The following is a 26,979-nucleotide window of genomic DNA, read 5'->3' as shown; positions in this document are numbered from 1 at the left end:
CTTGGATCCCAGCTTCCCTGCCTTGGTGGAGGAGGTGGAAGGGGAGCTGAAGAGAGTGCTCCAGGACTGAGGAGCTGAAGCTCATCAACACGAACAGCCAGAGAGAGACAGGTCAACTCACTACACATGGTACACATGTGGGTGGGTTGTGGAAGAGTTGGGGGATGTGTTGTTCTTCATGCTGCTGATTGTGTAAATGTGTGCTGGAACATAGTGACTATTGTGTTGTAGGAGGATATTTATAGCAGGGCAAATGTTGCGGTTTCTAGAAAGGATTTTCGAGGCAAAAAAAACTAAATGTATTTTGGAGCCTTTTATTTTCAAAAATGTATTGGTCTCGTATGTTATTGGTCTGATGTTTTATCGTGGCTAGAGATACCGTAGTTCCTTCCATTCCCACCCTAATGTAGGTCCATTTGCACTGCAATACACATGGGTACACTGTATTTATAGGACAGGAGTCATGCAGCTACAGCAGTGCATTTTGCTATACCAGCTTCCAAGTGATCCCACAATATTAAAGCTTCACTGAGAAAAACAAACTGCCCCCAATATATCTATATATGAATACATATTGCATAGGATAATAGCCATGCTGTACAATTTCAGAAAAATAAAATGAATGAATTAAGTTGGGAAATATAAAATGTATTTTTTTCTTTACATACAGTATTTGCTATTGTTTGAACACTCGTACCTCAACATATACAAGACATCCTAAGTTACTCTGAAAAATAAAAATAAACACTCATTTTATTTATAACTAGATAGATATAGTAGTAATTTTCATATAATCATTTTCAAGTAAATACTGCCAGACATCGAATCCCTTGCATCACATTTTCACTATAATGGCTGTTAAGAGTGGACTTTCCTTTCACTAAATAAAACATAGTTTAATGACAATGAATCAGCTGTACAAAGTTATTTAAGAATATAACAGTATTTTTCAGTTCAGGACAATTTCATAAAAAAACATAATTCCTTTGGACGCAAAATAGCCACACAGACATGAGGGAAAACAACAAAGTCTATTCTGGGCATCCTATTGCGTAATCATTTGCATGCGTTTTACATGATATGTAATACAAAAAGGATCACCTCTGGTTGGAGGACATGATAAAATGAATAAAAGAGACATCAAACAGCACACAAAAAAAGATGTGCACACCTTTCGTGATGGAATTAGTCATCTCTCCGTCCAGGACTGTTCATGTAAGACTGAATAAGGCATGCTTAAGACAGCCATCTTGTTCTTTTCTGCCAGTGTTACGCTGTTATTGTTTTTTCTCATAAGAGAGAGATGAGATATGCTTCATTAAAAATTGCCTGGAGCTCCCTCCTCAGATACCTTCATATGGTCAAGATATGCAGTTAGTCATCTGTTAATGAAAATCAGGGGAGAGGAAGGAATTAGTATAACCTGTGCACATTATCACATTCCTACAGTATATCATTTAGTTCCCTGTTGACTTCCATATGCCTCAGATTCCTTTTTCTAAAGGCTAGAATACTCACTGCAATGAAGGCCGGAATACTCACTACAACGAGTAGCTTCTCATTTTATAAAGGCCGGTATACTCACTACGAGTAGCTTCTCATTTTATAAAGGCCAGAATACTTACTGCAACGAGTAGCTTCTCATTTCGTATTCCTCTGGCGCACGTTTTTGTCTTTGTGGTTGTTTGTCGAATTTGTTTTCCTAGTGAAGAAATACCAAGAGTTTAGTCAATTCCAGGGGGAAATGATGATATGTGTATGTATACAGTGTATTCGGAAAGTATTCAGACCCATTGACTTTTTCCACATTTTGTTACTTTACAACCTTATTGTAAAATTGATTAAATAATTTTTTCCCCTCATCAATCTACACACAATATCCCATAATGACAAAGAAAAAACAGGTTTTGAATTTTTTTGTAAAAAAGAAATACCTTATTTACTTAAGTATTCAAACCCTTTGCTATGAGTCTCGATATTGAGCTCAGGTGCATCCTGTTTCCATTGATCATCCTTGAGATGTTTCTACAACTTGATTGGAGTCCAACTGTAGTAAATTCAATTGATTGGACATGATTTGGAAAGGCACAGACCTGACTATATAAGATCCCACAGTTGACAGTGCATGTCAGAGCAAAAACCAAGCCATGAGGTCGAAGGAATTGTCCATAGAGCACAGAGACACAGATTTGGGGAAGGTAAAAAAAAAAGGGTAACAAAAAAACATTGAAGGTCCCTAACAACACAGTGGCCTCCATCATTCTTAAATGGAAGAAGTTTAGAATCACCAAGACTGTTCCTACAGCTGGCCGCAGGGGAGAAGGGCCTTGGTCAGGGAGGTAACCAAGAACCCGATGGTCACTCTGACAGAGCTCCTGAGTTCCTCTGTGGAGATGGGAGAACCTTCCAGAAGGACAACCATCTTTGCAGCACTCCACCAATCAGGCCTTTATGGTAGAGTGGCCAGACGGAAGCCACTCCTCAGTAAAATGCACGACAGCCCGCTTGGAGTTTTCCAAAGGAGTTTGCCTAAAGGACTCTGACCATGAGAAACAAGATTCTCTGGTCTGATGTTAGATTGAACTCTTTGGCCTGAAGGCCAAGGGTCACATCTGAAGGAAACCTGGCACCATCCCTACGGTGAAGCATTGTGGTGGCAGCGTCATGCCGTGGGTATGTTTTTCAGCGGCAGGGACTGGGAGACTAGTCAGGATCAAGGGAAAGATGAACGGAGCAAAGTACAGAGAGATCCTTGATGAAAACCTGCTCCAGAGCGCTCAAGACCTCAGACGGGGGCGAAGGTTCACCTTCCAACAGGACAACGACCCTAAGTACACAGCCAAGACAATGCAGGAGTGGCTTTGAGACAAGTCTCTGAATGTCCTTGAGTGGCCCAGCCAGAGCCCAGACTTGAACCCAATCAAACATCTCTGGAGAGACCTGTAAATAGCTGTGCATCAACGCTCCCCATCCAACCTGACAGAGCTTGAGAGGATCTGCAGAGAAGAATGGGAGAAACTCCCCAAATACTGGTGTGCCAAGCTTGTACAGTGGTTCCTCCTTTAAAAGTTGCGAGCTTACACCGCAGGCCTTAGAGGTACCCAGCGTCACGGCTTCATTGCTCCAGACCACCGCAAGGGGGAGTTAGAGCACTTATTATGCATTTGGGTCCCGAGGTTTTTATATGACCAATCATATCGAGTGGTTCCAATGACGAATTTGACGCGAGCCACCGGTCCCTGGTGACTTTCTTCAGCAAAGATGGCTGACAAAACATTAAAGTGGAAGCAAATGTAAGTAATTATAACGTCATAACAAGTCAAGCAAAAAAAATATATATTTTACCTTTATTTAACTAGGCAAGTCAGTTAAGAACAAATTCTCATTTTCAATGATGGCCTAGGAACAGTGGGTTAACTGCCTTGTTCAGGGGCAGAACGACAGAGTTGTACCTTGTCAGTTCGGGGATTCGAACTTGCAACCTTTCGGTTACTAGCCCAACGCTCTAACCACTAGGCTACCCTGCCGCCCCGGAGGAATATGTTAGTTAATGTAGAGACAAACGACTGTGCATATTTTTTTGTCATAAAGTTAATTTACGAAAATCGCTATTTAGCAAGTCAGCTAGCTAGTGCTATGACATGAGTATGAAATTGTAATTCGTGTTGTTTAATGTTTTAGAGACTCCTGAGAAAACCTGCAAACCAGACTGTCGTCTTGTGAAACAGTGGATGTAAAGAATCTAGCTAGCTAAAGCATTTACTGCAAATTGAATGTACAATTGTGTTAGCTTGCCCTGCTTATATTTGCCATGCAATGCAGCTGAAGTAACATAGCTAGCTAACTATTTATTTGCTTATTGTTTAGTGGAGGATAAAAAATAACTGTATTCCTATGAATGTGTAGCTAGCTACAGTATGTAGCCGATCTGTGTATGGACCCTTAAAACATGTGGTATGAATATTAGTTCAGAACCTATGAACCTCAGCTATCATAGTTGTTGTATCGACTTCAAGTCTGAATGGCATTAATGAAGCCTATGGATTGAGTAGAATATAATAACTTTATTGTGCCAAGGATGCAAGTCCTATATACATGTACTGTTATTACCACGCATGAGATCCCCACATTGTAGCCTGTACATTGAATATATTCACTGATCATGTACACTTCCTTGGCAAATAAAGGTGCGGTTCAGGTATGAATCTCTTTGAGACATTCTTTTTCAGTCATATCTAATACTAGTGTATCAAACTCCATTCTTTGAATGATGCTGTGTCTGTATGTATGTGAAACAATTATACACTTCAACAGTGTTTACCGTTGGACATCAATGATTACACATTGTAACTATGCAATAGACTATAAACATGTTTTAAGAAAAGGCTGATTTGTAATTCATATAGCGAGAAAAAAAACTGTACACTACACTTCCTATGAACATCTAACTCCCTTCGTCTGCATTAATCTGAGGACACATGATAGGTGTAGTATTTCAATGAGATACTTAATTTCAACCAGTGGAGAATGTGAAACTCTTTATTGAAAGTTCATTATCCAGGTGTTATAAATACATAATACATGCACTATAAATATTATAATTGTAATATATTACAAATACAAGTTAAATCTGTACTTCAATGCACAAATGGTGTGCATTATAAAAAAAGAGGAGGTGGGGAGAGAGGTGTAGAAGACAGAACAGGAAAGAGGTAAAACAGAGGCGCAGGGAAGACAGCATATGATTAATGAATTACAGTGCTACCCTAATATTCTCTCAGTTCATCACAATTACATAGTGTCTCTAGCGGTGTCTCCTAACCAGCCTTGTGCTCCCAGTCGGCCCGAAGGTTATCTTAATAAGAGCGGGTGAGGTGGCGATGACGGGACTGGCTTCCTCTCTCACATCAAAACATACCTTTAGAAAGACAGATGGATAGAAAGAGAGCATGATTAAGCTTTGTTTTTTTGTATTCTAACACGGTCAGTCATCATAATCATCAGGAGGTGAAATGCAGAACTGACCTTGGATCATTAACTCTGGGACCACTACATCTCCATCTGTATTTCAATGTAAAGCATCTCTTTAATAATACTTCCTGTTGACCCGACCAAGCGACCTCTCACCTATGATCATGCTGTGCCCTCTGTGTCAGCCAGTTCAGATGCGGGAGGGGTTCACCAACACAGCTGATATAACTGTGTGTGTGTAGTCTCACCTGGTGTCCACACTAAGTGGCTACATAGTACTTTATGCTGAAAAACAGACACATGAGGACAAACAATAGAAGATAATGTCATTATTAGACTTTTACATTACCAGATCACAAATGAATACATAAATACCACTTGAAGCTTGATGATGACTTGATGATTTGAATTTGTTGTGTGGTGTCAGGTTCACCTCTGTACTTAAAGGGTGATTATTCCAACTCTCTGTGAAATGCTGCAGATCTGCCCGCAGACGAGGTAGGAACACATATCCCACACAGAAGAGGTGGATAGAATTCGACAGGTCAAGGTAGCCTTCTTCCTCCAAACTGTGCAGCAAGTTGTAGTACTGACATGTCACAGCACTCCAAACATCTCTCCATAAGCGTTCTACTCTAACAGAGAGAAATAAAAGGTTTTGTGTGGGGGAGGAACCTAATCTCTGTGGTCCTGTGGTCTTCCTCCATGAATAGTGAACACCGAGGTGGGTCCGAGGTTATAGAAATGCAAGTTGTGTGAGCCTCTGTGAGTGGTTACTGACTGTATGTGACGCAGACACCTATCTGAGTGTACCTTAAACATTTAAATATAGAGGGCTATGTGTCTCACCACTTGGTTATTGCTAGGCTAACCCCCAGGGAAATCATGACTTGGCAGCAACGGGCTTGATAGTCCAGTGAAAATGGCTGAGTGTTTATGTGGTGTAAATCTGAAAATTAGCATCTGACATCTTAAGGGTTTTTTAATTAATGCATGCGAGACAGGTTCCATGTACAACAAAACTGGCAGAGAGGAAGAGAGAAAAAGAACACAAGAGTTTAATTACCTCTGGTTATGGACACTTATGCCAGGAATAAAGTTCCCACTGCCTCTTCCTCGGACAGTGAACATACATCTGGCAATATCTACATGTTCGACCCCTTGATCAGCTCGCACTCTGAAAGTAAAGAAAATAGCTTATTTTTTGTAGATATGAAAACAATAACTGAGGTATGACCGTTCAATCTAAAGCAGAAGGTGTCATTTTCAGGATACTTCAATACAGCACAGAAAGCTTAACACCAGACTGGTATTGTGGTTGTTTATTAGGTGATGGGAAATATGCAATATGCATACAAAATAATATACTTACCTTCCTTGAAAATCCATCTATACTGCCAAAGATGACAATGTTGTATCTGGAAAAAAAAGCATTGGAATTAAAAGTGAAATGTTTAACCTATTAACCTGCTTCATTATTCATGTATTACCAGTTGATGAAGAACAACTCCAATTGTATATACATCATTGAAAATGTGTCTATGAATAAGTAAGAATAAAAAAGTTAAAATAACTTCTTAGATTTGATGGAGACATTATACATCTTAGTACCTTATCAATTTATGATTTGTATCAATGTGAACGAGAGACAGGGGAGCAGGAACAGAGTATTTTTGCCGAGCAATGCAACGAAGCTGGATCATTCTGGCGATGATACCTGCACCATCTATCTACACGCTGCAAAGACTCTTTGCCATTGTACATGATGGCCCATTGCTCTGAGACATCCTTTGACCATTCTAAAGCCTGCATACATCCTTGCCTTTATGGCGCTGACTTTCTGGTCTAACTCTTCATCTGACATATCAGAATAGCATTCCCTGACAGACATATTGTGTTCTTTCATCCTTCTGTAAAAAAAAGCTAACCGTTACACTGTCATGAAATATGATTATATATCTCGACTATGAAACAAATAGGACATGGCCTGCTTATGAGTTGCCATGAAAGAAAGTTAGATGAATTCAACTGAAAATGGCGAGAACAGGCATACGTAGGTAAATGTTTTTGGTTAGCTTGATAATAATAATTCCATGATTTATTATTCTACGGGATGTTTGTATCTATGTAATATAGTAGAATGTTATGAACCGACACTGAATCGTAGGAGCTAACTACTAGCTATGTAGAAGATGGACAGAAGAACGCCCAGTGCTGCTTACCTGAGATGCCATCATCACACAGTCCTTCGTAGGTGTCCGCTATGACTTCCTTTGTGTCGGAAAGAAAGGCTGAACAATATTGGTTGTAGCCAAACTGACACTCAAAAAATGGCCAAAATGGAGGGTGGTTGATAGCGAAATTAAATTGTTTTCAAATACATGTTTTGTTCTCGAATAAGTCTGGCGCTCTATTACAAAATATTTGATTGCAAATTAGTTTTTTTACTTCGAAGCCTCTTTTGCTTTCACAACAATTATTTTTGATTGAAAATAAAAAAAAAGTTGCTTTCAGAACAATTATTTTTGATTGAAAATAAAGTTTTCCTCTCGACAAAAATACACAAATGTACCTCCACAGCATATAACAATTTGCTTTTGAATAACCAGACCTTCATACAAACTTGCTATGCAGAATTCTTGATGCACAACCGAAGATGCTGCCATATCCTGCCAGCACGCCCACAAGCGAGCCACTCAGGCTGAGAATGACGCGTGGAAGAGGGCGAGGAACGAGATGGGAGTAACAACAATTTGTTGCAAGTTGGGGAGGGGGGCTAATAGCTGAACAATAGACTATTCAACTTTTACTAAAGAATAGTCTAATAGCCAAGCAAGGTGTGAAAACCCCCTGTTCTATCACAGACCAGATTTGCCCTAACGACCAAGGGGGAGTTTGAGCACTGATTATGCTTTTGGGTACCAATGCACTACTGTATCTCTAACTGACAATGAATGGGCAATATAAACCAAATAATAAACTGATAATTGTGCACGACTTCAAATGAAACAAGCAGGGAGCAGGTTTCGAACCCTCAACCTTCTTGCCCGAAGTCCAGCACGCTATCGACTGCACCAAAAGCATGCTCAAGCCGCAGTGTCGATAGAGCGCGTCCTCACGGTAGCTTGCTACTCGATGTAATAAAGTAAATACTTTGTAAATAAATTACCTTACACGTTATGTTCGCTGACAATTTGTTAGCTACGCTGTCCTTACAAACCACATAGCATATCATTACAACAGTATGTACCGGTATGTTAGCTATCTACCTAACCTTAGTAGTTATAAATCAAATCAAAGTTTATTTGTCACGTGCACCGAATACAACAGGTGTAGACCTTACAGTGAAATGCTTACTTACAGGCTCTAACCAATAGTGCAAAAAAGGTATTAGGTGAACAATAGGCAAGTAAAGAAATAAAACAACAGTAAAAAGACAGGCTATATACAGTAGCGAGGCTATAAAAGTAGCAAGACTACATACAGACACCGGTTAGTCAGGCTGATTGAGGTAGTATGTACATGTAAATATGGTTAAAGTGACTATGCATATATGATGAACAGAGTGTAGCAGTAGCGTAAAAGAGGGGTTGGCAGGTGGTGGGTGGCGGGACACAATGCAGATAGCCTGGTTAGCCAATGTGCGGGGGCACTGGTTGGTCGGCCCAATTGAGGTACTCTTTACATGAATGTACAGTCGTGGCCAAAAGTTTTGAGAATGCCACAAATATTAATTTTCACAAAGTCTGCTGCCTCAGTTTGTATGATGGCAATTTGCATATACTCCAGAATGTTATGACGAGTGATCAGATGAATTGCAATTAATTGCAAAGTCCCTCTTTGCCATCCAAATGAACGGAATCCCCCCAAAAACATTTCCACTGCATTTCATCCCTGCCACAAAAGGACCAGCTGACGTCATGTGAGTGATTCTCTCGTTAACACAGGTGTGAGTGTTGACGAGGACAAGGCTGGAGATCACTCTGTCATGCTGATTGAGTTCAAATAACAGACTGGAAGCTTCAAAAGGAGGGTGGTGCTTGGAATCATTGTTCTTCCTCTGTCAACCATGGTTACCTGCAAGGAAACACGTGCCGTCATCATTGCTTTGCACAAAATGGGCTTCACAGGCAAGGATATTGCTGCCAGTAAGATTGCACCTAAATCAACCATTTATCGGATCATCAAGAACTTCAAGGAGAGCGGTTCAATTGTTGTGAAGAAGGCTTCAGGCCGCCCAAGAAAGTCCAGCAAGGACTGTCTCCTAAAGTTGATTCAGCTGCGGGATTGGGGCACCACCAGTACAGAACTTGCTCAGGAATGGCAGCAGGCAGGTGTGAGTGCATCTGCACGCACAGTGAGGCGAAGACTTTTTGAGGATGGCCTGGTGTCAAGAAGGGCAGCAAAGAAGCCACTTCTCTCCAGGAAAAACATCAGGGACAGACTGATATTCTGCAAAAGGTACAGGGATTGGACTGCTGAGGACTGGGGTAAAGTCATTTTCTCTGATGAATCCCCTTTCCGATTGTAAAAAGAGGGGTTGGGGGGGGGGGGGCACACAATGCAAATAGTCCGGGTAGCCATTTGATTACCTGTTCAGGAGTCTTATGGCTTGGGGATAAAAACTGTTGAGAAGCCTTTTTGTCCAAGACTTGGCACTCCGGTACCGTTTGCCATGCGGTAGTAGAGAGAACAGTCTATGACTGGGGTGGCTGGGGTCTTTGACAATTTTTAGGGCCTTCCTCTGACACCGCCTGGTGTAGAGGTCCTGGATGGCAGGCAGCTTAGCCCCAGTGATGTACTGGGCTGTACACACTACCCTCTGTAGTGCCTTGTGGTCTGAGACCGAGCAATTTCCGTACCCTGCAGTGATGCAATCAGTCAGGATGCTCTCGATGTTGCAGCTGTAGAACCTTTTGAGGATCTCAGGACACATGCCAAATCTTTTTAGTTTCCTGAGGGGGAATAGGCTTTGTCGTGCCCTCTTCACGACTGTCTTGGTGTGTTTGGACCATTCTAGTTTGTTGTTGATGTGGACACAAAGGAACTTGAAGCTCTCAACCTGCTCCACTACAGTCTCATCGATGAGAATGGGGGCGTGCTCGGTCCTCCTTTTCCTGTAGTCCACAATCATCTCCTTAGTCTTGGTTATGTTGAGGGATAGGTTGTTATTCTGGCACCACCCGGCCAGGTCTCTGACCTCATTCCTATAGGCTGTCTCGTTGTTGATCAGGCCTACCACTGTTGTGTCATCTGCAAACTTAATGATGGTGTTGGAGTCGTGCCTGGCCATGCAGTCGTGAGTGAACAGGGAGTACCGGAGGGGACTGAGCACGCACCTCTGGGGAGCTCCAGTGTTGAGGATAAGTGTGGCAGATGTGTTGCTACCTACCCTCACCACCTGGGGGCGGCCCGTCAGGAAGTCCAGGATCCAGTTGCAGAGGGAGGTGTTTAGTCCCAGGATCCTAAGCTTAGTGATGAGCTTTGAGGGTGCCATGGTGTTGAACGCTGAGCTGTAGTTAATGAGTAGCATTCTCACATAAGTGTTCCTTTTGTCCAGGTGGGAAAGGGCAGTGTGGAGTGCAATAGAGATTGCATCATCTGTGGATCTGTTTGGGTGGTATGCAAATTAAAGTGGGTCTAGGGTTTCTGGGATAATGGTGTTGATGTGAGCCATTACCAACCTTTCAAAGCACTTCATGGCTACGGACGTGAGTGCTTACGGGTCTGTAGTCATTTAGGCAGGTTGCCTTTGTGATCTTGGGCACAAGGACTATGGTGGTCTGCTTGAAACATGTTGGTATTGCAGACTCAATCAGGGACATGTTGAAAATGCCAGTGAAGACACCTGCCAGTTGGTCAGCACATGCCCGGAGCACACGTCCTGGTAATCCGTCTGGCCCCGCAGCCTTGTGTATGTTGACCTGTTTAAAGGTCTTACTCACTTATACATCAAACTTGACAGTATATTAACTATAGGCTATCTAACTACCCAACGTTTATTGACTTGATTATTCCTGTCATTCTTAGCTTAGCTAAATGGTATAGTCGTTGTGTGTTCTCAATGGACATTTGGGTGCTTTCGTTATTTCACTCTGGCTATCTACTCCGATTTCAGAGCACTCTCATCTGTGTGTACCAGAGCGCAGAATAATGAATTTACGAGCGCTCAACACCCGTTGAATATGGCCGGTGTCAGTAAACGTCAGTAAAAAAGCGTAATTCAATTGTTTCCAGCAGCACAGTTAGTCACCAACGCTCTGGTTAACACGAAAACTTCTTAACCAGCTCTGCTAGTGCGAGTAAAATGGTCAGAGTGGTCTTATTTATGTCTGGAAGTAGCTAGCAAGCTAGCCAACGTTAGCTTGGGTGCTTGACTGCCGTTGTAAGGCCAGAACGCTCAAATCAACCCTACTCCTCGGCCCGAACGTCCAGTGAGCGCCGAAAGCGAAACGGTCTGAATTTACCCAGAGGGTTTTTCGTTTTTCATGGAATAGAAACACCATAATATTAATCAAATTAATTAAGCAAGTACCAGTCAAAAGTTTGGACACACCTACTCATTACAGGATCTTTCAATATTTTTACTATTTTCTACATTGTAGAATAATAGTGAAGACATCACAACTATGAAATAACACATATGGAATCAGTTGAGAACAAATTCTTAATCACAAAGACAGCCTACTCCTTCCTCCCGGTCGGGGAATTGAACCCCGGTCTCCCGCGTGCCTGCAATATGGAAGACTATCGAATGCTTCTCAAAGATGCCCTCTGGTGGTCAAACTAGCACTAACTTGCATTAACAGAAAAAAATGTCTGACAATTAAATGACGTGCCACAGAATGCTGCGGTAGCCCGCAAGGTGTGCCGCAGTATGACGCAACTTTTAAAGGAGCAACCACTGTAGCGGCATACCCAAGAAGACTCAAGGCTGTAATCGCTGCCAAGAATGCTTCTACAATGTTCTGAGTAAAGGGTCTGAATACTTATGTAAATGTGATATCAGTTGTTTTCTTTTTATACATTTGCAAAATGTATAAAAACCTGTTTTTGCTTTCTCATTCTGGGGTATTGTGTGTAGATAGATTTTTAAAAAATCAATTTTAGAATAAGGCTGTAATGTAACAAAATGTGGAAAAAGTTGAGGGGTCTGAATACTTTCCGAATGCACTGTATATTATATATTTTTTATTGTAGAGAGAACAGAATATTTATCATACTTACGTTGGTGCGGCTGGCTCATCATCTTCGTCACGAGGGGAGAGAAGAGGGGAAAGAGCACAAAAACAATGGAATATTAGACAACATGGTCGTCCCTCAGAAGTGTCCAACACACTGCTCCCATATTTTCTTTCAAATGTTTTTGACATCTTAACTGTAATTAAATATCAAATGGATTCAATTACATGATTGTTGCATGACTGTAGCAGTTTAAAATGCAGTCATGTCAGTGTGAAGTATTGCAAATTTGCAACTGATGTTAACATTCTCTGAGTTCCCTTGTGGATCCCACGGTATGGGTATTTTGCATGGGTTGTTCCCAAGTTCCATTTGTCATTACAGAATACTGAAGTTCTAGGAATAAAGTTGACTATTTGAGGTATCTAGGTCTGCATTTTTAATTTGACTGAGTTTGACAATAAAAGCTTTGAGTTGTGTAAGCAGGCTTTACGTGTACATGTTTTATTGGAATAGTGTTTTTAGTGTAGAGTTGAATTGCACAGCAGCATGCAGTGTGAGTGGACATCATTGTACATTAGAGTGATTAGCTAGTTAGTACATGTTTTTGACCATACACACGAGAAAGAATGGGTCAATAGGTCAGTATAGTAAACATGGAGAGTGAAAGTGTGTTCAGTAGCATGCAACCAGAGATCTGGGGCACGTATTCATAAACCATTTCAGAGTAGAAGTGCGGATGTAGGATCAGTTTGCCTTTTAGATCATAATCCGTAAGATTATATAGAGAGGGGGGACTTGATCCTAGATCAGCACTAAACTATGAGACGCTTTATGAATACGGCCCAGAGAGCAGCAGCATGCCATTGGCAGTTAAATGGGGGTATGGTGGTCACAATGTGAGACGGGACAGAATGGCTGCATGTGAGACAGTCTTGGGGACAGAGGGGGCACATCTGTTCGTGCGTGCCCAATCCCACCTTTTTCCACCTTTGGCCCCTGGGTGTGGAGTTATCCAGTCGGGCAAAATAATATTTAGAATATGTGATTCAAGTCATGAAATTGCAAACAAACAAAAACACTGACTTTTACAGTGTAAAGAATATTAAGAGTATAGCCAGGGTAATATCAATGTATTCAGCAAGTTATTCTTGTATGCCAATGGGTTGATATGTTCTGCATTACATTTTTACAGTTTAGTCATTTAGAATATGCGCTTATCCAGAGTGACTTTTCACCTAGTCGGCTCGGGGATTCAAACCAGCGACCTTTTGGTTACTGGCTCAACGCTCTTAACCGCTAGGCGACTCGCCATCCTACATTTTGCATAATGTCATTTTTCCCTGGTTGTTTCCTAATGATCCCACACAGTAAAAGAAAGTGGAACCCTCACAACAGGTTATTTAAAAATGTTTTTGCTCTTTAAAAAATCTCAACCTTTGCTTTGGATCACTTGGCAGTGCATTATCAGTGCTGATACTGTCGTGGAAATTTTGAATCAAATACTTCTCAGATACCGGAGCTTGTGAATTCAAATAGACTTTATTACAAACAGTAACAAAGCCGAGCAATTCCATAGAAGAACTGACTCTTCATTCTTAGTACTTGGCTTTTATACAGTCTTACCCATACATAACATTGTCACTCCACTTTATGAATCTTGTTGTCTTGCTTAGTTTCCATTATCTTATTGGCTCAGACATTGGGGCATAGATTCTATTGGTGGCGTGACATGCACACTCCTACTGGTGCCTATAACTGATTAGCTAATGTTCCTGTCCATAGGTCTTCACAAGTTCAGGCCGATGTTGTCTATGTATGATTAACCCATGTGCATGTCCAGTAGCCTTCACAAGATCAGATATGGCCCAGACCAGTCATTTCGGATCATCCACACGGATTCTGGGGGGGGGGGGGTCAAAATCAAAAGTAAGTCAGTATCTGGTGTGACCACCAGCTGCATTAAGTACTGCAGTGCATCTCCTCCTCATGGACTGCACCAGATTTGCCAGTTCTTGCTGTGAGATGTTACTCCCCTCTTCCACCAAGGCACCTGCAAGTTCCCGGACATTTCTGGGGGGAATGGCCCTAGCCCTCACCCTCCGATCCAACAGGTCCCAGACGTGCTCAATGGGATTGAGATCCAGGCTCTTCGCTGGCCAGAACACTGACATTCTTGTCTTGCAGGAAATCATGTACAGAACGAGCAGTATGGCTGGTGGCATTGTCATGCTGGAGGGTCATGTCAGAATGAGCCTGCAGGTAGGGTACCACATGAGGCAGGAGGATGTCTTCCCTGTAACAAACAGTGTTGAGATTGCCTGCAATGACAACTAGCTCAGTTGTCATTGATGATGTGACACACCGCCCCAGACCATGACGGACCCTCCACCTCCAAATCGATCCCGCTCTAGAGTACAGGCCTCGGTGTAACGCTCATTCCTTCGACGATAAACGTAAATCCGACCATCACCCCTGGTGAGACAAAACCGCGACTCGTCAGTGAGGAGCACTTTTTGCCAGTCCTGTCTGGTCCAGCAACGGTGGGTTTGTGCCCATAGGCAACGTTGTTGCCGGTGATGTCTGGTGAGGACCTGCCTTACAACAGGCCTACAAGCCCTCAGTCCAGCCTCTCTCAGCCTATTGCGGACAGTCTGAGCACTGATGGAGGGATTGTGCGTTCCTGGTGTAACTCTGGCAGTTGTTGTTACCATCCTGTACCTGTCCCGCAGGTGTGATGTTCGGCTGTACCGATCCTGTGCAGGTGTTGTTACACGTGGTCTGCCACTGCGAGGACGATCAGCTGTCCGTCCTGTCTCCCTGTATTTGCTGTCTTAGGCGTCTCACAGTACAAACATTGCAATTTATTTCCCTGGCCACATCTGCAGTCCTCATGCCTCCTTGCAGCATGCCTAAGGCACGTTCAAGCAGATGAGCAGGGACCCTGGGCATCTTTCTTTTGGTGTTTTTCAGAGTCCTTAGAAAGGCCTCTTTAGTGTCCTAAGTTTTCATAACTGAGTTTATAAAAAAGCTCTTGAGGATAGAGGATACTAAAAGGAGATTTCAGAGCTGGCTATTAGCACAAGTGATGCAGTGTGCTGCATCTCTGATTCGGTTGATATGACCATTGCAGATAATCTACCTTCATCTACTCGTTGGGGGGCCCAAAAAATATCATGCCTACCACCCCTGTTCTACACCAAAGCAAGTTTCTCTCTCTCTCCCCCTCCTGTACATAAACCCTTGCCAAACTAGAGGCCTTGCCTACGGGTGCAGGAGATTGGTTGGCGTTTGTCAAAGCACTACACTGTCTTCACACTGTACACAAAGCCAATGGTTACTTTATTGGTGAATTTGCATAATTTCTGTTTAATCGTGTACTGCAGTGTAACAAATTTACTGACATATTTAACGCTGAAAGCATCATGGGAAGGATTATACAGTGCATACACAATTCAGACTTCAGAAATAGAAGTCTGCATAATTTAGCTTTTTAATCTACCCTGTCTTTTTTTTCTTTTTTTGATAGCATCTACAGTATATCAGTGCCTTGGGGAACCTAGGGTGCATACTATCTCTCCTCATTTGTGTGGGGCGGTTTGAGTGATTTACCACTCCTATATAAGACAAGTGAAGAAGACTTGTATAAAATGTATACAGCTATAAACAAGACATAGTTTCAGTAGGCTGATAGCAATATATGTTTTAATCATCAGAGACCACCACCTATACAGGAGAAAACATGTCAAACTGCATTGGCACCTCTAAATGGAAATGAATACGAATGGAATATATACATAATTTCAACATATATATTGTCTATGCAAAGACGCCAAACAACTTGTAGTCAAATAATCTGATAAACGGGTGTTGACATGGTGGTCTGGATGGACTGTAGTAGAAACGGATCAAATAAAAAAATCATTCTCTGAAAACATGCAAGATCTCTCTCACTTACCAACCGTTTAGATAATGATGCCATTTGGAGAGAGGGGGAAAGAAGTCATAGTAACCAATTAATTCATATCTTGCTGATATCCTGAATAAAGTTGATAGAACCATAGGCGGGTGAAGCCTCAACAGCCTTTTTGGCTTTGACTCTACACTCAAATGTTTAAGCCTTTGTTTGACTTTGACACTTTGGAATCTAGCTTTAAAAGTTTATATTATTGTATGTTATCAAGTGGTTTTGCTATTAGGACAGATATTACTCTGTAAAAGTAGTAACTAGTTAGTAGTTACCAGCGTAGACTACTTTGAGAATAACTTACCTGTGGGTGTGACGGGCTTTGATTGGAGTAGGGTAACAGGGATTTTCGATTCTCTACTTTAAGCCCTCAGCCATAGGCAGAACTTGTAGGACAAAGCCAAAATAACACATCAAACTTTCCCTGATTCCCTGTCACAAATTATTGTCAATGAAATGAATAGATCAGTTCTCCAGATGGGTGATAAAATGGTCCCTGGTTATCATCATTAGCAAGACCGCAACGGCACTTCAACTCTTTAATTTAAAAGGTTAGCTGTGGACCCCATCCTGGTTTACTAATGTGGAGCATCTCTAAAGGTCATATTATTATGCAGCTAATGTGTGGCGCTGCTCTGTGTGACAGCCAGCGGTGTCTCTGTCTCCCTTCTCAGTACTGACGGAGCATCCAGGGAGCGTGTCCCCCGACAGAGGTCAATTATTCACAGTGGGCCTCCGCTGCTACTGCTAACACAGCAGAGTCAGCGTCATGAATATTCAGCACCGTGTCTATAGCCTCCGCAATATATTCACTTGGTAACAGTGTAATAAATGTGTGTGGTGATGGTAGAGGAACCCTGTTTCAATTGGTTCTTGATGGCTGTTGAACTTCTAGCCGAGCGCAGCCCCATAATCAGATATTTCAATCATTGTTTAACTGGAGTGAGAATGTCTTTGTATTGTTCCAGGAGCAGCAGCCTATTTCCTGAGTCATAATTCCCTCTTCCTCCCTGATTTTACCCCATGGCCACAAGCACTGCTTGAATCAGTACATACTACCTGCTACTGTTAGCATGTTGCTCTCTTTAAGTTGAGATCGAGAACCCGTTTTCCTGTTAAGGTAACGTACTGTGCGGTCATTTCAATGACAGCATCCAGTAACGCTGAACAGTATAATAATCAAACAGGCCTGACGATGACAACATAGCGAGAGATTGTCTGTCTCCCCAAAGAGATACAATATAATACTATATTTAACGCCGTCTTACCGTCCAACACATCGTCTGGCCTCTTGCGTTTTTCATACACTACGATGATGACCACCAGGATGATGATCTCCGCTAGCACCCCCAGGAAGGGCCAGAGGGGTGCCAGGTGGCTGCGCACCCGCAGGATGGACGACATGGACTTGGTGCCAATGTGGTTGCTAGCGTTGCACTGGTATTCACCAGGGTCCGAGGTGCGGTTCAGGTTGACGATGTTCAGCTCTGTGTAGTTGTCTTTGTTGGTGATGAAGAAGCGGCCGGAGGAGTTGTCGATTTCCTAGAGAAGGAGGGTAAATTAGCATATCAATGATTTATATGTTACAGACAATTATATGATCACATTCCAGACAGTGATCACAGTAGTTTAGCACAGCAGTTCCCAAACTAGGGTCCATGCGGGGTCACCTGATATGAAAATGGGGTTGTGGGAGAATTTCAAAAATCCTGAAGAAAAAAATCGATGTACCAAAAAATCGATGTATATTATAATATCATCTTTGTATCTCAAAATCATTGTAATGTGGTTAACATTAATCTAAATGAAAATGATTCAAATCTTAAATTCAACCAGAGAGCCCCCTTAGATCATGGGAAAAGGCTGTACTTGACTGTTGCACTTGAATCATTCCCACGGTGAATGACTAGGCCCGCTACGCTATGAAACCACACACTATTGTAGAGACTCTGATATTACCGGCTACAACTGATATGGTGAAAACAATGTGTGGGGAGGCAGAGGCACAGAAACTCACATCAATACCTTTGTCAGGTAACACTGCTAAAGAATTTATGCTTTTGCTGGTAATCAAGAGAAAACTGACTGAACAACTCAAAAACTCCCCAGCTAATGCTCTCTAAATGGATGCTAGCTGTGAGGGCCGAGATGCCCATGCATGAGTTTTGTTGGCTATACATGTCAGGGGATGCTATTCACGAGGACATATTGTTCTGTCTCACGATTCCCGAGCATGAAACGGCACAGGGGATGTTCAGTGTGCTTCGTAGCTATATTGACGAAAAACAGATTCTATGGGATCGAATGGTGGGCTTTTGCACAGATGGAGCTCCATCTATAGCGGGATGGCAGATAGGCCTCTGCACTCTTGTTATGATGTGTCTCCCTCTGCCATATGGACGCATTGTATTATACACCGAGAGCAACTGACGGCAAAAGAGCTGAACGCAAAACTTGGAGATATGCTGCAGCAGCAGTAACTGATTGTAAACTATACTGAACAAAAATATAGGCTTGGTGGTTAGAAATATGTTTTGCATTGAGAGAGGTTGTCATTCACAACTGTTGTCATTCACACAGAAAAAATGACATGGTTGACTTTATGTGTAATGAAAAGAAAATGTGTCTCCTTGCCTATGTAACAGATGTATTTGGGAAACTGACCGAACTGAACACAAGCATGCAGGGGAAATTCAAAATCCTTCTACAGATGAGTGACCGAATCAGTAGATTCAGAGGAAAGAATTTTTATTGGAGAATCTTTCAAAAGCAAACCATGCCCCTTTCCCTTCGCTGTGCATGTTTCTAACAGAAAACAGCATCCGTAAGTGTACCACACAAGTGATGACTACTCACCTCCAATGCTTGGAAGAGCACTTTGGGACCTACTTCCTAATCCGTTTGACTGTGATCCTGGCTCAGTTGACATGCCGGTGTGAAATCGAACAGCTGATTGAGCTGTCATGTGACCAAATGCATTCACGGGTCACTACTGAGGAGTTTTGGTTTCCGACTCAAAGGGAATAATACCCTGCCGTCTCCCTCTGAGCATTAATGCCGCGTTCAAAACAACTGGCAACTTGGAAATCTCTGACTTCCGACTTCAGTGCGTTCAAGAAAACTGTGAACTCTGAAAAAAATGAGCTCCGACTGGGAAAAATCATTTTGAACGCTCATTCAACTGGGAATTCCAACTCGGGAACACGGGCCTCTTTCTTGAGCTCCGACTTTCCGACCTGAACATCACTGACGTCATGATTTGACCTCGTATTTTTCAGAGTTCCCATTTGATTTGAAAGCACCATCAGTGCTCTCATCTGCATTATAACCAAATATTGATCCAGGTTGGATGTGACAGCAGAGATGAGGTGCGCACTCGACCACGCCCCCTGACTTTGAGAAGCTCCGACATGACATTCATTAAGCACACCCATCTCATTAGTGGTGGTGAGATAAGATACATTATGTCAGAATCATTTGCAATTGATTGTCATAGCCCACATTAAAAGTATGTGATGGTGAGTTGAGAAGACAATCAGAACTACTGTTAGAATGTTTTTCAATTGACTGCCAAAGCCCCAAATAAAAAAGTAAACATTGGCTTTGATATCTGAAAATGTTCAGATATCAAAATGGGGTCGTGTGCTAAGAAAGTTTGGGAACCCCTGATCTAGCATTATATAGAGCCAAGGAAGAGGACACGTACCATGTAGTTTGAGCCATCCAGTTTACGCCATGTCCAGATGGGAAAGGGGTAGCCCACAGACTTACAGTACAACAGAGCACTCTGCCCCTCGTTCTTATTGTCACTGCGCTTGTGGCCCGTGATCTCAGGTGCCGCTAAAACAAGGGGAAAAGGGAGTGAAATGCATTTGAATAAAAATTCGACATTTTATGCAAGACGTTGTTTGTGTTCCTCATCGGCTTCTCTAAATAACAAGACGTCAGAATATAGTTAAGTCTGTCGGGTCCCATTTTGATTATGGTAACTAACATTAAAATGTACATGAAAGTGATGGTAAATTAAGAAAGGATTTTGGGAATTGTTACGTGATTTAGCTGTGAGGCACTGACTTCCCTGGAGATGGACTTTATCGCCACAGTAATCGAGGCAGGGACACATTTAGCTGTTTTATTCAATTGCCAAGTTTCTTTAAAAGGTAGAGCTGTGGTTTGCTGTGGCTTACTTCCATGTCTGCCTTTTGAAGGTGTAGGCCTACATATCTTGCAGAGTTTCAGTTCATAGACGCCAGTCAACGAATGACTGAGAGACTTTCTCAAAGGTGAAATTCTCCAACCCAGCGACACCCTGGGTTTTCAGACAGAATCCTCTGTTTAACTCAGCTCTGGAGCTGGGAGACAACTGCCACAGCCTTTTGCTAATTCTTGAAATTACGGTAATTCCTTCCATGCAATTAAGCAGGATCAGGGGAGAAGCTGGTCTGGTGCTGCAGCGTTTTCTGCAGCACGCGGTGGCCGTTGTCGTGGAGGATGATTGAGCAGCAGTGGCTTGAGCTCAAAGTGACATCATCCTTCCTACTGTAACTATGGTGCACACGTGCTCTCTAGCTAGTGGGGGAGGGGCCACATTTATCCCCGTCTTCGTTATCCCCAGCTCACTTCCACTGTGACTGACTGACAGCATGGAGACTGACTGCCCTCTGAGTGGCGCCAAAACAGGCATAAATCTTCCATTTCACACCCCCAGCAGCTTGTGTGATTACTGAGCTACAGTGCTGCTGTGTGGATGTGTCTGTCTGCCTGTCTGTCAAAAATATATCGAAAAGAGGCAACTTCTGGTGGTCTATCTGGAAGAGGCGATTAGGTCCGATTTCTATTTACTGTTTTTATACCTCCCATCTCCACTGAATTTAAAGAGAATTTGAGATCAAATTTGATGATCGTGTGGAGTGGAACTAACCTTCCATGAAGTTGCATTATTTTCCAGATGACGCATAGAGCCCGGAGTTGATTATCCCTTGGTTATAATTTAACACATTTACCGCTAGAAATGTGTTAATTTGCAGGAAGAAATGTGTTCAACATCAACTGAAACAGCTAGCAAGTTTACTAACCAAACCATCAGTCCTAGCTTGCTATTATGAAAATCTAATTAAACAATGCCAATAATGTTTTCAATTCGACTTTTGCTTTCAAAAGCAGCTCAAACATAGAACATGTAAGAACTATAGCCATTGAATTCTACCCTGCTGATATACTGTACTTTATAGAGAAATAATGCATGCTCTAGAATGCACTTCAAGCCAATCAGAAACAAGTATTCAACAATGCCATGGTATAAAGAATTATATGATATATTATCCTGTGGGCCTGTACTGTGCGGTTAATAAAAAAAATAGGAATTTGCAAAAAAATCTAGATCTGCAAAATTCATCATTGATTTGATTCAATCAGCAGGCCGTGTGGCATTATATCTTTAAAGAATGCATGGATAGCAAACCAAAAAATGGGATATATAAAAATACAAAAGATAATTGGGATGTGCAAAATATGCATGCTCAGGACAGCAGCTTATTGTATCATCGTGGATAACAAAGTCCTGCCATTACAAATGGCTGGGAGCGGATTCTGAACCTTAATCCCACACCACCATCACACAAGCCTCCATCTGTTGCCTGCTCTGAGCTGAGAGCTGGAGAGATGGGAGCGCCAAGGACACTGCAGCCAGAGGGAGCTGGGGGAGCTCAGCTGCCAGGAGCATAGAGCACACAGGCTCGGCCCCTCTACCATGCTTAATGTATGGGACCTGGTAGTACGACCGAGTATGGGTTTAATGGTATAGGACTCAGTGCCTTTGTATAAGGCAGGGCAAGACTAATTGGATGCAATTGGTCAGAACTATCATGTATTTCTGCTTAGAATTATCATTCTCTGTAGCTTTTATTGAGTCTATTCCTCAATCGGTCCTTAACTGTAACAATTAACAGGAAAGCCTGCAAAAGTATCTAAATCTATCTCAAAAACAATTGTCATGTCCATGCTTCCTCCAAACCAAAACATCAACATCCCAAATACGACTAACAGCATCTGTCAACAATTCAGTCAATACTTCCAGACAGTAAACAATAATGTTGAAAGGCAGAGCTGCCATGGTGTTTGTATATCCAGGAAACGGTGTGTTGTGCAGGCTCTAATAGCCTGGGGCAGCAAGCCTCCCTGCCTGCCTCCTTCCCTTCACACGGCCCTAGGGTCAGGACGCTGAGGTTTGATTGGAGATAAGGCCTGTCATTTCTCAGGCTGGAGGAAGCAGCAGAGCTACAGAGCATACACGGTCATCACCCGCGTTACGCAACCAACCAACCTCGCAGGAAGCTAGTGCTTAATACAGCCACAGCAGGCATAACAGTCAATGGCAAGCTCAGTATGCACAACCATAGCAATGTCACAGCAAATTGGCTTAAACACTGTACGTGTAGGCAAGCTTCTCTAGAACAGGGTTTTGCAAGTCCTTTCTCACCCAGAGGAAAATCCCTTATTCCACTTCAAGGGTGAGCTGTCAACTTCCAAACTCTGCAAAAAAAGAAACGTCCCTTTTTCAGGACCCTGTCTTTCAAAAGATAATTCGTAAACAGATCTTCATTGTAAAGGGTTTAAACACTGTTTCCCATGCTTGTTCAATGAACCATAAACAATGAATGAACATGCACCTGTGGAACGGTCATTAAGACACTAACAGCTTACAGACAGTAGGCAATTATGGTCACAGTTATGAAAACTTAGGACACTAAAGAGGCCTTTCTAATGACTCTGAAAAACGCCAAAAGAAAGATGCCCAGGGTCCCTGCTCATCTGCGTGAACGTGCCTTAGGCATTCTGCAAGGAGGCATGAGGACTGCAGATGTGGCCAGGGAAATAAATTGCAATGTTTGTACTGTGAGACGCCTAAGACAGCGCTACAGGGAGACAGGACGGACAGCTGATCGTCCTCGCAGTGGCAGACCACGTGTAACATCCCCTGCACAGGATCGGTACATCCGAACATCACACCTGCGGGACAGGTACAGGATGGCAACAACAACTGCCCGAGTTACACCAGAAACGCACAATCCCTCCATCAGTGCTCAGATTGTCTGCAATAGGCTGAGAGAGGCTGGACTGAGGGCTTGTAGGCCTGTTGTAAGGCAGGTCCTCACCAGACATCACAGGAAACAACGTCGCCTATGGGCACAAACCCACCATGGCTGGACCAGACAGGACTGGCAAAAAGTGCTCTTCACTGACGAGTCGCGGTTTTGTCTCACCAGGGGTGATGGTCAGATTTGCGTTTATCGTCAAAGGAATGAGCGTTACACCGAGGCAATCTCAATGCTGTGCGTTACAGGGAAGACATCCTCCTCCCTCATGTGGTACCCTTCCTGCAGGCTCATCCTGACATGACCCTCCAGCATGATAATGCCACCAGCCATACTGCTCGTTCTGTGCGTGATTTCCTGCAAGACAGGAATGTCAGTGTTCTGCCATGGCCAGCGAAGAGCCCGGATCTCAATCCCATTGAGCACGTCTGGGACCTGTTGGATCGGAGGGTGAGGGCTAGGGCCATTCCCCCCAGAAATGTCAGGGAACTTGCAGGTGCCTTGGTGGAAGTGTGGGGTAACATCTCACAGCAAGAACTGGCAAATCTGGTGCAGTCCATGAGGAGGAGATGCACTGCAGTACTTAATGCAGCTGGTGGCCACACCAGATACCGACTGTTACTTTTGATTTTGACCCCCCTCCCTTTGTTCAGGGACACATTTTTCCAATTCTGTTAGTCCCATGTCTGTGGAACTTGTTCAGTTTATGTCTCAGTTGTTGAATCTTGTTATGTTCATACAAATATTTACACATCTTAAGTTTGCTGAAAATAAATGCTGTTGACAGTGAGAGGACATTTCTTTTTTTGCTGACTTTATCTCGCTAGGGTGTCAGTTTTTCTATACGTGTCTTTCACGTCAATGAATGATCCTAACAGTTGAATATGTGCTTTCAAATGTGAAACAATGTTATCCAACATCTACAGTACAGAATAAGCCACATTATTTGACACATTATCACTAATTATCATCATGGTTACCCTTAAAAATAGAACAAATACAACACAAATACGATACCCTTTGTCCTGTGCCAATTATATGTTGTAACTGGTGCAAAATGACTGATCATCTTAATAAGAATCTGGCTAATAAAAAGAAATCAAGTAAGTCACTGTTAGACCAATATGTACAGAGAAGACACTAGCCTGAAGGAAGGCGTGTCTGTGTGAATCGAGTGTACAGAAAGAGCAGAGAAAACAGGACTCTGTCCCTCCCTTCAGCTGGCCTGGCCTGTCCTGCCCTGTCCTCTTAGTGAGTGACAGCAGCCTCCAGAGGCCAGCCTGTCAACACCACAACACATTACCAGACCAACATCTCAACGTCTGTCACTGGAAGGGGATCTGTTCACAGGAAGTAGCTCTAGATTGTGTTATCCATCAGATCCCTCATAGGAGAACTTTCTCTGTCTCTTAGTTATGGCAGAGGGTTAAGTGACAGTATTGATTAAAGAGGAGGTTAATTATAAAAATCAACAGTGTATCTGTAATTTGTTTATACAGTGAGTGAGATCTGGTGGTTGGAGTCTTACCTTTTACCTCAATAGTGGCGTTGGCGTTGGGAGCCGTCTCAAACGTGTAAACACACATGTACTCCCCTGCGTCGTCTGACCTTGGTTTCTTGATTCTGCAACAAACCACAAAATATCAGTTACTTCATAACTTTATCTCAGTCAAAAATAACATGTATGCTAAGACAATACAAATGTTCTCTAATTTTGTTGTCTATCATTGTACATCACCCAATGATGCATCACCCAATGATACATTGATGTATGTTGTGTGGAATTCCTTAGCGTTCATGTTGTGTGGAAGTCCTTAGCGTTCATGTTGTGTGGAAGTCCTTAGCGTTCATGTTGTGTGGAAGTCCTTAGCGTTCATGTTGTGTGGAAGTCCTTAGCGTTCATTGTTAGCACTGTGCTGTGTTTTAGGCAGCCAGGAGAGAGGGGAGGTTAGCACGGGGTTGTCTGTTCTGGGGTCAGCCTTTAGTAGAGTACTGAGATGTAATGTGACAGAAAAGGAGCTGCCCAGCGGTCTCCTCATGTAGCCGTCCGCGCCTGGCTGGGGAGAGTCTGGGAGACGTCTATGGGGGTGTTGTGCAGTACAGGGGCTGGTTGCTCTGCTCTAAGCTCAGGGGCTGCTCTGATGGCTATGCCCTGCGAGGGATGGGGCTGCCCAACAACTGTTTTCACTAAAGGACTTGGCAACATGGCTCTTATTTCCATCTCAGGGTGATTGGTCTTAGTGTTGATAGTCTGTGTGACAATTAGAAAGGCTTTGTTGAATGCTCTAGTATGAGAACTACAGAATAAGTAAGGACTCACATGTACTCTGTGTTCTTCTGCTCGTTCCGTGTGTCTGCGATCTCCACTCCGTTCTTCATCCAGAAGCTCTCTTGTTGGCCTTCGTGGGCGTTGGTCAGGTTACACTGCAGGGTGACAGGGGGCCCTTTGGTCTCCGAGGGCAGGATGATCTGATCTGACGCATTGATCTTGGGCTCTGAAACACACAGAGAGACAGCAACCCCTTATCATTGAACTGGGGCTCAACACTATAGCAGAACTGTAACTGTACTGACAGACTGAGTGGGGGACGTGCGTGGGAGTTGGGGCCGGAACATAAGACAACAAAAACACACATACATAAAGATAAACACAACATGGAGCGGCAGGAAAATACATGCAACACTAAACCCTGTATCTGTCTTTGGTTCAATTGTTACCGTACAATAAAAAAACTAACTTAAACTATTCTCACAAAACGAAGTCTGCAAAAGTCAAATGATGATGGGTCTCCTTACAGACCTACAGTAGCTATGTTGTTCCCGCTCCCATTTTGAGATGATAATCACATTGACACTACATTTACATTTTAGCAGACTCTCTTATCCAGAGCAACTTACAGGTGCAAATAGGGCATATCGGCAGATTTTTAAACTAGTCAGTCGTTTTAGGGATTTTAACCAGCAACCTTTCGGTTTCTGGCCCAACACGCTTACCCGCTAGGCTACCTGGAGTCGTGGAAGTAATGAGCTTTAAGGTGATGACCAGCACCAAAGCATCTTTGGTTTGGAACCACTGGCACTGATAACTTACTGAACCTAACTGTATTATCATTATGCCTAATTCATACAGTAAAACTCAATTTGATATTGACTGCAACAAGGTTTGGTGTACTATATCTTTTAAACAGTCTAAATTGATTCGGGAAGGCACTTGTATACGAAAAGAGTGATGTAACCTTGAAATTATCATGAGATTATACAAATATGAGGTTGAATGTATAAGGGAAATTTGAACAACATACATGTTTTCAGTCCAATGACTATCTTCCAAATAACTGCTGTCATGTCATTCAAACCAAAACCAGGAAGTGAATAAGGTATAATCTTTAGCAAACCTATTGGGTGGAAGTAGAACCAATAGCCAAACAGAAGAGGACAAAGTATACTGTATAATCGTGGCAGACAAAAATGAGATGAACATCAGCTTCACTACTGCTGCGCTACACTATAACAACCACCGGCTCTTTACTAGTATACTCATTTAGTGTATTTGTTAACAGAGAAACCCTAGGGTCCATTTCTCAAGGACATAGAGGGAGGCTCAAGCAGGATGTGTCATCAGAGAGCGCAGGCAGGCAGGCAGCCTTGGGTAGTGAGGAAGCTCCTCTCACTCCCTCCCTCCCTCCCCCGCGGCGGCCAGCCATGGCAACCACACAACCCCAGGGAGAGGAGCATAATAATCTTACTATTGGCTGCTACTACAAA

The 26,979-nt window shown here is 42.8% G+C and overlaps 1 protein-coding gene and 1 long non-coding RNA gene across 3 annotated transcripts in view; both read right to left on the bottom strand.

The window, feature by feature from the left end:
* Positions 1-300: 300 nt before the first annotated feature.
* The window catches only part of LOC106587217 (neuroplastin), a 38,984-nt gene continuing 12,305 nt past the window's right edge, over positions 301-26,979 (bottom strand). Inside the window, exons 3-9 of one of the 2 annotated variants that reach the window (XM_014175393.2) lie at positions 25,535-25,709; positions 24,743-24,837; positions 19,827-19,960; positions 17,389-17,662; positions 12,199-12,208; positions 1,626-1,702; positions 301-1,382 (exon numbers count right to left, since the gene is read on the bottom strand). In XM_014175393.2, the coding sequence (XP_014030868.1) occupies positions 1,642-1,702; positions 12,199-12,208; positions 17,389-17,662; positions 19,827-19,960; positions 24,743-24,837; positions 25,535-25,709 (749 nt within the window). In that variant the 3' untranslated portion in view covers positions 301-1,382; positions 1,626-1,641. Of the gene's footprint in view, positions 1,383-1,625; positions 1,703-12,198; positions 12,221-17,388; positions 17,663-19,826; positions 19,961-24,742; positions 24,838-25,534; positions 25,710-26,979 lie in introns of both variants that reach the window. The other variant, XM_014175392.2, reaches the window with a different exon arrangement.
* On the bottom strand, positions 5,143-8,350 carry LOC106587219 (uncharacterized). The gene is made up of 4 exons (XR_001324388.2): positions 6,344-8,350; positions 6,038-6,148; positions 5,405-5,606; positions 5,143-5,256 (listed from the first exon to the last, which is right to left on the bottom strand). It is a non-coding gene; the product is annotated as an uncharacterized lncRNA (long non-coding RNA).

Source organism: Salmo salar, chromosome ssa26 (assembly GCF_905237065.1).
Source record: "Salmo salar chromosome ssa26, Ssal_v3.1, whole genome shotgun sequence".
NCBI lineage: Eukaryota > Metazoa > Chordata > Actinopteri > Salmoniformes > Salmonidae > Salmo > Salmo salar.
The sequence above is the reverse complement of the archived record's forward strand: the minus strand, read 5'-3'. Positions and strand labels throughout refer to the sequence as shown.